The following is a 13,407-nucleotide window of genomic DNA, read 5'->3' as shown; positions in this document are numbered from 1 at the left end:
TTTTGGAGATGGATATAATTTAAACGCCCCGGGTTACAGGACATTAGACCCTGGGAACATTTGGGATGACTCCAGGTGCTGCTTTACTCCCAAGAAATAGGAATAGCGCTTCAACCTTATATTTCTCCATCAAGATAAAAGTATGCGGATTGCTACTATGGAAGTAGCATTTAAAGAGATATCTGGCGGCGCTTACTATCGGCTGCGTTGTTCTTTGTGAGGACAGCCCGTGTGTGTGAATAGCACATAGAACATAACTTCATGGTGCCTAGGGATATTGACACGCTTCATATAACTGCCGCCATCCTTTACTTTGTGCAGTCTTCCCCTCAATCGAAACTTATATCACCTTGTTGCAATTAATTTAACTGATATTACAGAACAAATAGACTTTGAATACTGCCAGGCCGTAATTCGGATGCGTCTAATCCTTATCTCAATTAATATTAAGTGACTAGCCTTGGGGTCGGTTGGGCCACTACCTGCTTTATGACAAGCTCTTCCACCTGACCAGAAAAAAGGAGAGAGCACTCAGGAGGAAATATTACCTTCGATGGAACCGACGACAAGCCGTCACTAACTGTTAAATCCGGAAGTAGTGTTTGACCAGGGATTACGTTGGAAGGAAAAGGCCCAGCAAGCCACCAAACGCGCCACCAAGGCGACGTCGCCTTGGGTGGCTTACGTCACTTGCGCTCAGAGCAAATGGGCCAGCTTTACCAAACATGCGTCACGCCCATCGTGGATTATGCGTCGACGGTCTGGCATGACCCGCTTCAAGACAAACCTCACTTGCGCCATTATACGGTTCAAGGAACCGTGTTGAGTCGGATACTGTCGCCTTTCCGAGCAGTAGAAACAACAGTGCTGAAAGCGGAAGCGCTCATACTTCCCACGCATCTCCGCCTTCGCCACCGAGCGCAGCGCACCATCGCGAGACTACACTCTCTACCTCGGGACCATCCCATTTGGAGTGCTCTATCAGGAGTCTGGAACAGTACAAACAATGTGGGATCATACGCCAGTTTCCCCCTAGCAGAAGCGCTGAAGACCATGGACGTCGGCAGGCTCAATCAGCGGGAAACGACTGACCCACCAGGGACATATTGAAACGGCGCGCTGCCCCACGAACACTGGATACACAGTATCACCCGTGATCTTGGAAGCCTGATTTGAGTGCTTTCAAAATGCCGTCAAATAGCTATCTCTTGATGCTCGACTTCATCTGTTGATCGCTTTAAATCACTCAATTGTATACAGAACTGAATGACAGGTAAAGCTTTGAAACAAGTAATTACAGAATTATCACAATCATCACCCCATGATAGTCTGCCAAGCCAAGAAAAACGAGCGAGACCAGCAGCTCAGTAAACCATACGAAGCTTCTCATTAGGTAAATGAAACGAATCGGGTTCAATGCTTTTGCAGACCGTGGCAGTTCTTTTCCCCTCCACAACAGGGAGCAGAAACAACAAAGCAGGCAATTCTTACTAAAGGCGCTGGCGGGGTAATTGTTCATCAAATACCACATGTTTCCGCAATAAGCTATTGCTAGACGTTATGGCCCAATTTGCCAACAGTAAACTGAGTCCTCGATTTCTTTCGTGAAATTGCTCCAAGTAATACCTTCATCTCGCAATGTTTTGGCTCTCTGTAATTGGATTTCCTCCACAAACAATGATTGGAGAAGACAAAATTTCCGAAACCGGGACTTCAGCTCCAGTGGATAAAGTCGCAACCACCTGAACTCGGACCCTGAATGTTTTCTGAAATTTTCTTTGCATGTTGTTCTGTGTATTTGCTCGAGAAAAACCTAGTTGCTTCCAAACGAAGTGGTACTCCACCATGCCGTTGCTTTTGTTCCAAATTTGTGGATCACTCACCACGGTCAGATGGGGTGGCAGGCCTGGAAGTTGTATCTGATGGAGCGAAAGTATTGATTTGACCGGCTCGCCCACTTCATCCTCAATTGCAGACAAGTTGACTTTATTCGCAATTATCGGAATCCGATCGCCCTCACCAGTCCTAATGTGACATTTTCCCAACGGCAGCCTGACACTACCCGCAACATGAAAAACATCGCGACGGTGACAAATGACATCTTCATCCGTGTTCGGCGAAAACTTTTTCGGATCGCCTGCGTGGTGTGAAGGTCGAAGCAGATAAAAATTTCCGAAAAGGCAGGCTGAAATTTCAAACCAAGATTGCCGCATCGAAGAATCAAGCAGTATGCCGAGATGGATCGGATGAGTGAATTTTAGCAACGCCCTGTGACCGATTTTATATTTGTAGGCTGCATTTTTAGGCCGCAGGATTTGTACATGGTCTCTGTGTGTCGTTCGGACCTTTGCGACGGAACGAATTAATTCGGAAGAAGTTCTTGGTCTTGAACCTTGCTCGGGCCTACATCAAGCGGACGGATTGAACGTAGTTAGTGTCGACAACAAAGGTTAAGTGGGATATTCAAGGCCGGCGCCCATACTCACACGAAGATAGTTTGATCGTTAGGCTCACAGTAACAAATCTGGTGCATGATGATGGACAACAATAGCGGGCTTAGGTTTGTCGAGAATTAAAACGACTCAGGCTCAAATAAGGCATATTTAAATGATCAAGTCAACATTCCGTGAACAAGGGTGGCCGCTTCAGGAAGTTGCGACAAGTGCGGAAATCAGATAGATCAAAGTGGGGTAATAGTTAAACTCCGTCGAAATGCAGACGATGATGAACCCATTTGCCCGATGTAGCTCGCTCTGTATATATGTTGTATGCGGGGTGCTGTTAGGCCGGCCGCTGAAAAGATCACGCCGGTTTACTGGCTAGTCTTGTGGAACGCAGGGAGATGCAAACCAGCGCAACGAATGAGCGCAAACGTGACAAACACACGGAAAGCCAGGACGAACAGTCACGTGAGCATGCTCCCTCGCCCTTGCCAGATAATTGAGAAGTCCAACCGCCGGAAAATGTGAGAACTTGACCATATGCTTTGACTACTATGATACGGGTGGATGGATGGATGAATGATTTCATTTCCCTGACCCCTGGCTTTAGTTGAATGGACTAAGGTACAAGTGAGATCAATGGTATATAATAGAGAGATCCTGCTATTTGTAGTTGCAGCAGCTCATCTCCCTTCGGCCTAGGGGAGGGTCTGCCTAACAGGCAGCCACCCCACCTTGAACACATCAGATAAACCAAACAATGGGCCAAGTAATTACCACAAGATGACTTAAAAGGGTAGACGATTCTCTCAAGATTTCTCCGGTCAGTTAAAGTGCTGCTGTTTCTGGAATAGATGGATATTGGAAGCTGTCAACAAAAGAGGGTCGCACTGTTACTAGTGCGCCCGAGGAATATTCAGCACCCCCTCTGCCTGATGATCGTAAGGCTCTCAACGACCTTACTAAGCTCATCCCCTATTTATTCTGCACTTTCTATAGTATATAGAAAACACACTCTCAAGTACTCAATTGGCTATGCCCTTACTAGTCCGTACTGTAACGACCACGTTCCGACATAGAATTCTGACAGCATTCCTTACAATGGAAGCCATTAGCAAATTGGCAGATCACCCCAATATGTGGTTGTGGCAGCGAATATCAAGTCCCGCCAATAACCCAAATGTCTCCGCTCGCACAGATATTGCCAAGAAACGCTAACGCTCTGGCTTTAGCTGACGCGTCTTCATCCTTCATCACATGGCGGAGCGCTGGCCTAGGAAGACGTCGGCATCTGCGGGCTGAATATTTTCCGAGGCTATCTCAAAGCCGTGATGATTCTTCCTCGTACCTGCATCTGCCAAGGCGTCTCGGAATATACACATGATGAGACGGGATCACTGGGATTAATTGGCCATTGATGGCGTTCTGTTTAGCAATTCTCCGTAAGAGCTTGGCAAAAGATGCTGGTAGTTTCAGATCCCCAAGGTTCCCAGGGTTAGTTTGGATGATGAAATTGACCGGTGCTGGAAACGAAGAATAATTTTGAAGGCTTTCCAAACGCGAGCACCGCAACCTTCTGATACTGGCATCAAATCCAGACGACAAAAAGCTGGTGATATTTGCGGTAGCACTTGAATTATGATGCCTTGATTTGTAACTCCGGGAATTCCAAGATGCTCTGCACAGGCCTTAGCTTGTCGGGGGGCGTGTCTCCTTGCAGACGTCGATCATCGCCCTCCGCTGTCTTGGCGTTGGTAGCTGCATTTCCAGCCTACGCACGCCTTCGAATATCCACCAAAGAGCGCCTTGAGAGAAAAATTACGGATCAGGGCTTCGAGAAAACCGCAGCGAAAATGGTATAGTCAGGCTTCCAGGGGCCAGAGGGTGCGTGGCCCGCTTACTTCACCACCTTGGCGACGATGTTCGAGACCAATAGCTGATGGTAGTTTACGCAGCAGTAGAAACCAGGGTAGAGCACTCGTCGTCAGCAACCGCCGTTTCTGGAAAGAATGTCCATTCAACCTTGTAGGCATCTGTGAGAATCATATTGCGAGCTTTCAAATTCGCGCCTAGTACCACAGAGCCTTGTTCCAGTAGGTGCTCTTGACGTTGGCTAAGTCATCGGTCTGAGTGTACATGGTGGTGTTGAAGACCAGCTCAGTGGCATCGCTGCCATACTTGGGCCAGTGGAGCTTGTCGCTGGACCACTTGGTGTTGGGGTTGCCGGTCAGGACAAATGACAAGAGGTACTTCTGCATCTTGCGCTGTAGGTGGAAACATAAATTAGTGGTGTTTCTCCTCACAAGAAAAAGAAAAGGGGCACATACAGCAACGGTGGAGCTGACGGAGGAGCTACCGCTGATAGCGACACCAGCGCCGGAGTCGGCGCTGCTGGAGGAGCTGGAAGAGGAAAGGGAGTAGGTGCTGTACCCTGTTTTATGTAAAGATGATTAGTCTCAGTCATTCAGGAATTTCTCGGGAGCGAGAAAACAGGGATTCAGCAGGATGTCTTACAGTAGTAGCTCTGGTCAGTACCGTGGGTAGCCTGCTCGAGAGCAACCATGGCGTTCCAGGTGTTGTTGTCAAGGGCGCGGGTCAGGGCGTAGTCGTGGGCAGTGAGATCAAAGGACTGTCTCATATCGGCGAAGCGGTAGCCGGGGCTAGAGTAGTCAGATGCAGGGAAAGCCTCCATGATTTCATCGACAACATCGTCGGTAATGGCGGGGAAGAAGGCACGGAGCTCAGCCTCCACCTCGGCGACGGTGCTGACGCCGTCAGTCGGCGAGCCGTTATTCTCGTGCTGCTCGTGAGTGATGACCAGAGGACCGTCGAAGTTGAAGCGGCCCTGGTAGAGCTGCGACTCGTAGGTATCAGCAACGAAATCACCGTCCACACGGGGCTGGAACTGGTATCCGTAGATGTCGTGGACATCGGTCGCAGCATCAGTGAGGTTGGTGAAGGAGACAGCACGCATGCAAGACAAGTCACCACCAGTGCAGCCAACTGCAGTGGAGACGTTCTGGTAGAACATGTCGCCCTGGTGATGGCCGGCTCCGGGGACGTAGCCAGGAGAAGTAATGTAAGCCTTGTTGAAGAGCTGCTCGTTGTGACCACCGTAACGAGTCATCATGAACAAGGGCATACTGGCACCGGCAGAGAATCCGAAAGCAGTGACGTCGTCGGGGTTACCACCGAACTTGCTGATGTACTTCTTCACCCACTTGTACGCATGCTCAACATCGTACAGGGCCACATTCTCGGTGGCACCCTGGTGAGTGAGAGAAATCGAGTTGGCAATACCGGTAATTCCGAGACGGTAGTTGAACGAGACAAAGATGAACTCCTTGGACAGATCGAAGAGACCCTCGGGGGTGTTCTCCGACTTGGAGCCACCAGTGAAGCCACCACCGTAGGTCCACACCATGACGGGCAGCTTCTTGCCGCTAGCATTGGCTGGCGCCCACACGTCCATGTACAGACAGTCTTCCTTCGAGGAACAGTCGACATCGGCATTGGCATAGGTGGTGCCGTTGTTGATGCCCGATTCAGTCGAAGGCCATTGGGGCTTGGCGAAGCGAAGGTCACCGGTGGGAACGGCAGCAAAACGAATGTTCTGGTATTTGTAGTATCCAAGAGTCTCGTTTCCAGCAACCGCTTGAAGGGTGGTGTAGTCGAGGGTCACCGTTGGCTTGTCGGATGTGGACGACTTGCTGGAGCTGGGAAGCGCCGAGACAAGGGTAGCTGCCACGGGCAGCAAAAGAGTGGAGAATCGCATGTTTCCCAAGCGTAACTCAAGGAGAGGTTAAAGGAACGACAATAAAAAGTTTGAGTTGATCGCAAGGACATCCTGGATTCGGACTCGGTATCTCTGATAAATCAATGTCATTGATGGTAATGTGATTGGCATTGTCAAGACAGTGACGCGGAATCTTCACGCTACTTCAGCCACGGGGCATTGGTTAAACAAGGCCCCCGGGATCTAATCCCAGAATGAGGCAAGTTTAAGAGGGGATCAACGTTTGCCAAGTGCCAAGAGATCCAAATATACGACCAGAGTGACGCGGCATCGATGCGTTCGGAGGTGCGGCGGAATTCCGTGATTCCAATAGTTATATCCACTTGGGCACTCAGTGCATCCGAAAGGATGCTGGAGTTCGGGCTTTTACAAGAGGAAAGCGAACAAAGGAGACCATCCGCCCAGCCCACGTGTTGGAAGGTGCAGATCAGGGAGCATAGATAAGGAAATTCGTCAACATGCATGCTGTACTACTCTTCTGCTTTGGAAATCCGTTACTCGCCGATTCTGGTAATATGTCTAAGACCATTTAGGGTGACGAACATCCCCCATGTATCTGCGCGGCCTTATTTCACATAACCCAATGAAGGCGCTATGTTCAAGGGTAAAAGTGGAGACGCTGTCCGTTTTAGGGCTGACCGGTTCAACTCATAACCGGAAGGCGAGACTTGAGAAATACCCGGAAATAAACTAAACTAGGCTGCCACTTGCGCTAACCCAAATCAAACATCAGTGGCATCTGTCGGATTGACAGATACTGGTATGTGCTAGTATTGAGGTGTCCCATTGAGATGCATTGATGTTGTTCTATCTGGATCTTGCTGTTGAAGCGTTCACAGATCTCAGGAGTCGTTCCTAGCGTGTTACGACGCTGGTATGCCGAGCGTACCCCATTTACCATACAGAGACAGAGACAGAATGGGTACTTGATGAATATCCCTGTTCTTAGTGGTAAAATACCACCCCTCAGTTCGACATATGATCTTCAACGCGTTCATATCTGCTCGAGATGTTGAGAATATTGGGACGAATTCTTATTGTAAGAAGGTCTTTCAGATGCTGTTGACACTATTTTCATCAGTAGCATCATTAGCATAGCCGGTATTGAAGCACTTTTTGCATCTTTCCCACTCGCATCATTGAATGTCAAGAAAGCCAATGCCGAGTAATTCATTCACAATCACCGTTCTTTGCACACTCGTGGTGACCGGTGACCCCCGTTTACTCCGGAAACTAAGGCTCAAAAACTTCCTGTCGTCAATATATTTGCGACAGCGCCAGTTGTTCTACACGCTACCTGAACCGGAAAATATGTATTTGGAACATAAAAAGTTTTCGCGTCCGCTATTTCCAGCTCCGCCTTAACTGTAATTTCATGCTGATCCGCATCTCTCAATCGTCAAGCCGCGGACTCCAACTGCCACTCCTTTACATCATATGGACTCACACGTCCTGCCAAGCTAGCCCGAACCTGGTCAGAGCAAATGAGGGGGATAATTGCATTGATGCTGAAGCGCTGCAACGTGATACTGGGTAGAGCATAGGGTCATCCAAGTATACTACAGCCCCCCCCCCCCACCCGGTTTTTTAATGATCATACACGGATGCTGCTAAGGGACCAAGTATTAACAGCCACCACAACTCCCATGAAGCAGACCACCCGCTTGAGACGGCCTCAGTACTTTGTGTGCCACCACTGAGACTATGTCTGGTGAGCCGAATTGAGTCAGCTACACCTCAATCCTTGAGTTGTACAGAAAACCATGCCGCGGCTTCTGGATCCTGCTATATCCCCTCTGGTCCTGGTATCTCCTCTGCTCGGTTGCTTGACCCGCAAAAAGAGAACACCGAGGAAATCAATAATACTATAGTTTGTATGGACGACCCTTCACTGCTTGGCTGTCACGTCTATTGCAAAGAGCTCCGGCATGAACTGGATGTTGAGGACCCTCAATTGCACACAATCATTGGCTGCAGAAGGGGTTTCAAGCGTCAGGACCACCTCGAGCGCCATATAAATAGCCACCCAAAAGAAAGGCCCCATCTCTGTTGGGTGCCTGGGTGCCTCCGGGCCTTTTCACGGCATGACAACCTCAATCATACGACACACGAAGCCCGTTATGTTGCTACCCTCGACGAGACGAGCCCCTAATATGATCTAGAATCTCGAGGCCAGCTATCATTTGATGGTCTCCCACTTAGGTTTCCAGCACCTAGTAACCCCTATTCTGAATCTAAGCCTTAACAACCATAAGTTTGGACAAAATTCAAGGTCAGATTCTTCCCGATAACAAGCGAACGAAATTAATTAACTTCGATAGTCTCCCTTCGTCCCAACTCGTCTTCTTGCAGTAAAGCTCGTTATACGGTAGAGCATCCTGCTTCCATGACAATATCTAAGCTTCTTGATACTTGCTTTTCCCTATCGGAATGCTTTGTCGCCAAACTTGCCTAAGATCTACGACAAAGGAAACTCAACGACAGCTTCAAAAGTCAATTGATAGATGCTTGGTGGGAAAAATATCCCCCTGCAGTATTTCAATAAATAGGCGCTGGTGTTATGGGATGGTAGACGGAGAACCTCAACGTGAAGACTCGGTGAGGCGGCCGTACGACCGACGGTGAAATTTAGTTGATTCCTGTGACGAAGTACAAGCACTTCACACTATTTAGTACATTGCCAGTCTTTCCATTTCTGAGTAATTCATGTCTGGTTTGCTTTTCTATCTGCCGCATTGGAAACAACTATTGGCATCCGGCAGTATATCTAAACCTCCAGCTAGCCTTGCACCACCAGTTCAAACACTGTTGTCACCTCCCTACAGCAGTGCCGGCAGCCAGTTGAACGAGATGTCGGAATTTGGTCAGAATGGTTCGTACAACTTGATTTTACGGTCGTTCTGTGCTCACAGCAGGCTAGATAGCGACTTCGATCTCAACATCCACGGAATCCGCCGAGAGTCTTCTCCTATATCGGCGCCGGTTTTATCTCTTTCTGCAGATAACGAAGATGTTGGGCTGGATTTACCAAATGTAGCAGAGGCTGGGGCCCATAAGGCTCAAGGACCGCTCTCGGTCGAATGCTTCCTCCACTGCAATCACGAGGACCAGTCGGGCTTCAAGTGGACTGGTCCACATCCTCTCTCCACCTCTACTCTAGCTGATGATCTCTTCCTTTACATTTCAGCATTCTTTCCTTTCGATGAGGTGTACTGGGTAGAGCCCCTACTCACACGACTTGATCAATCAACCGGCAAGGCAGTGGGAGAGCATCTATTCTTCCTGCCAAGGGTTGAAACCACAATGGGAAACTTGCACTGGATGCGTGAGCAGATGCTAGATATCATATCCCCTGCTGCTTTTGAAGCCACAGCCCCCTGTCTTCAATTGTTTTTGTGGCCGAGCACGGAACCTCTGCCGTATTCCAGTCACTCGACTTTCTCCTCGCTAGCAACACTACCCATGATGCCATCTCTGGATCCGACATTTTGCGTAAAGTCATGTTAAATTATTGGTTAATGTAGCGTGGCTGTGCTCGAAGCGCTTGGTGATTTCTCTGAGGCTTTTCAGTGGCAACGCGTATTCAAAGTCTACTCTACGTTGAAATACACGAGATACGCGAAGTTGAAACTAGGTTTGAATAGGACATTTTTGAAATTCACGATTTCTGACGATTATCGATATATCCCTTGACTATCACGTACGACATGTCACTTATCCGCTGGCAACTCCTCACGCGCGTCTTTTGATATCCATCAACAGGACCAGATCACTTCTCGAGCATTGATTCCAGTCTTTGAGAACTCCGATCAGTGGTTTTCGGGTCTATTCCAAAGCCTGTTCAAAGGAATACAGACGAGATATCTTCCCATCGGAACGAAGCTGGAGCCCGTCTCGCTCGTTACTTAATTTGATGGTAGCTTCCTCCGAAGTTTTCTCAATTTGGTCCGGTGTCTCGCCTTCGAGGTGTTTCAGCGCACACGAGGCCCATAGACGTCAAAATAGTCCCACAGATCGAGCCGCTTGAAAGGCAAGTTTCGGGTCATCGCGATCGAGATCTGCCAGTGTCTCCAATATGGGTTGAAATTGCTCGATTGCCAAAACTTTCTTTGAGCTTGTTTCCTGCTGGTTCGAGAGAATGGAGTAATTAGCCAGAGTTTAGAGCGAGTCATCACACGTATCTTACCGTTGGGGATCCATAATCGGAAACAACCTTTGGATAGGCCTTATCACTTTGGATAGGCACGTCAATCGGCTGGCGGTCTGCCCTATCTTGGTCCGCTAGTTGTTCTGGGGCATCCATCGTTTCCACTTGAAAACCTTTACCGTCAAAAGATATACTTTCCATCTGGCACTGGCCTCTCTTATAGTCTGTTTAGAGTCAAACATTTAGTTCAACGCTGTTAACTAGAAAGTACGCATCTTTCAAAGCAACTAGATGACCCAACCCATCCTCAAGACATCGTTGAGCCTCTACTTTCAACGTATGAACTTGCGACCATCGATTAATTTCTTTGGTTGATTTGGCTATTCTTGTACTGAATATATTTGTACCTTCTGCTCAACATTCGACGTGAAATCTGGGGGACCAATAAAAAAGAAGCCCGAAGAAGAACTGCTATGTTGATACTATGGTGACCGTGGGGACAGTGAACAACGGTCGATGTCATTACCAGCGTCCTCATTTTGCTACTGTTGATCAACAATAGGCTCCGGTATTGCACAGTCGTTGAAGGGAACATACTGTGTATGTGTTTTCCGTTTTCCGACCATGCCTACCTTTTCCCGGCCTATTTGCGCTGCCTAGCGACCTCGTCTACGAAGAAACTGCCTCTTGTTTTACGCCAACTTGACCGCAGTCCATCTTTTGGTGCTTTGAGGTGTGGTCGTTGAGTCAACGTTGGGCCCTCCAGTCGGTCAACGTTTCTATATTAACGTCTCTTTTCGGTCACCCACCAGAATGCGATTTGAACGTATCATTTAAGCCAGTAGAATGAAATTCAGATATTTTAACAGGCCTTGTTTTACTAGCAATCCTCCCAACTGTCCTCGAACGTTTGAAACCAACCAGAAGCATGCAAGTGACAAGACAAGCGAAAGTCAAAAAATACCTCTTCTGCCCGCGGGCTTCCGCCCAACAAGACAACTGCATGACTGTTCAACGCGGCTTATATATCCAAAGCGGAATAAACTCATTCCAAATAGGTAAACCGTGGGCATCTTCTGTACTTACGAAGATAGAATACATCGTGGATGTACGAGTCAGTATCATTTTTTTGTATGTAAATCTTGTATTAATATCTATTTATGGTAATAAATAAACTAAGTTTAAAACAGAAAAAGTGATAATATGTCTCGTCTCGTACGACAGTCAAACCACGAGTGCGTCGTTTTGTGGTAATGGAGTTCGGTGTTTCCGTATATCAGGTTTAGGATCAAGGGTTTTCACGTGGTATCTCGCAAATTCGCGCTTTGCTTATTAATCGTACCCTTTGGTCCTATTTGACTTTATCGAATAAAATCTTGCGGGAGCTACAAAATTAATATTTAAGTCTAAAGTTAGTACAAGTATCTCAGTCAGCTAGCAAATTAAGAGACAGCCTGATCTTCTCGTATAGCGACACCTGTCCAGATATCGAATTTTGCAGTAGAAAGAAATACGAAATACCACTAGAATACTATCAAGACGACATTCTTTTGCCGCGAGTCTTCGGGGGCTTGGCTGGTATCAATATATCTGAAGACTTCATCGAGCAGGTTTTCGTAAATGACCGGTTCCCGAATCGTCTCGAGGACAGCTGGAGGAAGGTGAATGAGATGAATGGAGCACGTTAGTCTGTCTCAATTGCGTATATTGCCAAAGAAATTCTTGTCCACGGCCTTCATTGGCTGATCAGTCGGGGCCTCATATGTATAAAATCAACACATGGATAGTCTATCATATTATATCTGTACAGAACCCCTCTAAATGGGTGCGGTCCTATCGTATGTACTAAAGTAGCTGCTATTGAATCATTATCCTTTCACTACCAGAACTAACTCGCGCTTGTCCTATAAATAATTCCAATCATTTTTGCGACGAAGCCTTTGTCAACTTTGACACGCTGCTTTCAGCAATATCCACCTTGTTAATTGTCTGCACGACTATGCCCTCCGCTGGAGGTGCCGAAGCGAAGCCCGCCTTCTCCTAGTACCCAGTCCCCTTCCATCACTGTTTAAGCGCTCCGCAGGTAGCAAGTATGCATTTGAAGGTCATCAGGAGGCCTGGCAAAGTTCAGCGGTCTCTTCAAACTACTATCTCCCAGTCGCGTGACTGGCCGGGCCTAGCGCTCCGATGCCGATAAGTGGAACTTCGGCGCGTCTAATCTCCAAGAATGATAGTTTGTTCAAATGAGTTTCGGATGTCCTGGCTCACTATCCACGATGAGCGAAGCGCTTATAGCCCCTTATCGCATGTATATTCGTTGTATTGTTTTGAAGTTGTGTGGATCACAATCCAATAATGTAGATACTGGTGGAACCCTAATGCATGAGTAGGGAGTATCAGGATGGCAGGCCAGTGCCATCAAAAACTGGGACTCCATCAGCGGTCTACACATATCCCCGCATGACGAGTGCCTAGGTGAAACCCTACCATGAAGTCACCGAATCCATTTTTCTTGTCGACGTTTTCTTTTATGACATCTTTGAGCGCAATCTAGAGACCCCTCGCCCTGTACAGTACATAATCACCTCAACTGTCTCGTCACCCGGTCGTTGGCTCTGTTACCTCCAGCTTGCGTTGCGTTTCAAGGGTGTCCTCAATGTCGATTAGAACGGGTTCCAGACAGATCACGTCCCATTTCCACTTGCAGGATTGTTCGTCCGTTCCTTCAACCAGTCTTTCTCAAGGTTCAAAACCCTCTACGAGCTGCAGGTTGTTGACGCGGATCATTTGCCAGACGCGAAATCTCTTTTCTGCGAGTAGTAAACAAAAACCCCAGTCGCTAATTGTCGCGTAGTTCAAACATGTGAAAATGCCGCAAGCGAAAGGCAAAGTATCTTTTTACCAGCCCAGTGACCAAAGCAATGTCGATGCCGCAGCAATTGCGAAATAAAACTGAATTAAAATGCTGCCCTACGCATATACATGTGCCACATTCACAAAGTTGTCAAACATGGAATCAGGAT

General features: G+C 47.8%; 3 protein-coding genes across 3 annotated transcripts; 1 reads left to right on the top strand and 2 right to left on the bottom strand.

The window, feature by feature from the left end:
• Nucleotides 1–4,510: 4,510 nt before the first annotated feature.
• Nucleotides 4,511–6,216, bottom strand: N7508_007292 (uncharacterized protein; the record flags this gene model as incomplete). Its single annotated transcript, XM_058465356.1, has 3 exons — nucleotides 4,511–4,705; nucleotides 4,769–4,872; nucleotides 4,956–6,216. The coding sequence occupies 3 exons, from the start codon at nucleotides 6,214–6,216 to the stop codon at nucleotides 4,511–4,513; spliced, it is 1,560 nt and encodes a 519-aa protein (XP_058317758.1).
• A 2,727-nt stretch (nucleotides 6,217–8,943) lies between these two features.
• N7508_007291 (uncharacterized protein) lies at nucleotides 8,944–9,744 on the top strand (the record flags this gene model as incomplete). The annotated part of the gene is made up of 2 exons (XM_058465355.1): nucleotides 8,944–9,109; nucleotides 9,158–9,744. The coding sequence occupies 2 exons, from the start codon at nucleotides 8,944–8,946 to the stop codon at nucleotides 9,742–9,744; spliced, it is 753 nt and encodes a 250-aa protein (XP_058317757.1).
• A 489-nt stretch (nucleotides 9,745–10,233) lies between these two features.
• On the bottom strand, nucleotides 10,234–10,540 carry N7508_007290 (uncharacterized protein; the record flags this gene model as incomplete). Its single annotated transcript, XM_058465354.1, has 2 exons — nucleotides 10,234–10,362; nucleotides 10,424–10,540. 2 exons carry the CDS (start codon nucleotides 10,538–10,540, stop codon nucleotides 10,234–10,236), a joined length of 246 nt encoding a protein of 81 aa, XP_058317756.1.
• Nucleotides 10,541–13,407: the final 2,867 nt, after the last annotated feature.

This window comes from Penicillium antarcticum (genome assembly GCF_028974205.1).
Source record: "Penicillium antarcticum strain IBT 31339 chromosome Unknown utg000007l_segment0_segment0, whole genome shotgun sequence".
NCBI lineage: Eukaryota > Fungi > Ascomycota > Eurotiomycetes > Eurotiales > Aspergillaceae > Penicillium > Penicillium antarcticum.
The sequence above is the reverse complement of the archived record's forward strand: the minus strand, read 5'-3'. Positions and strand labels throughout refer to the sequence as shown.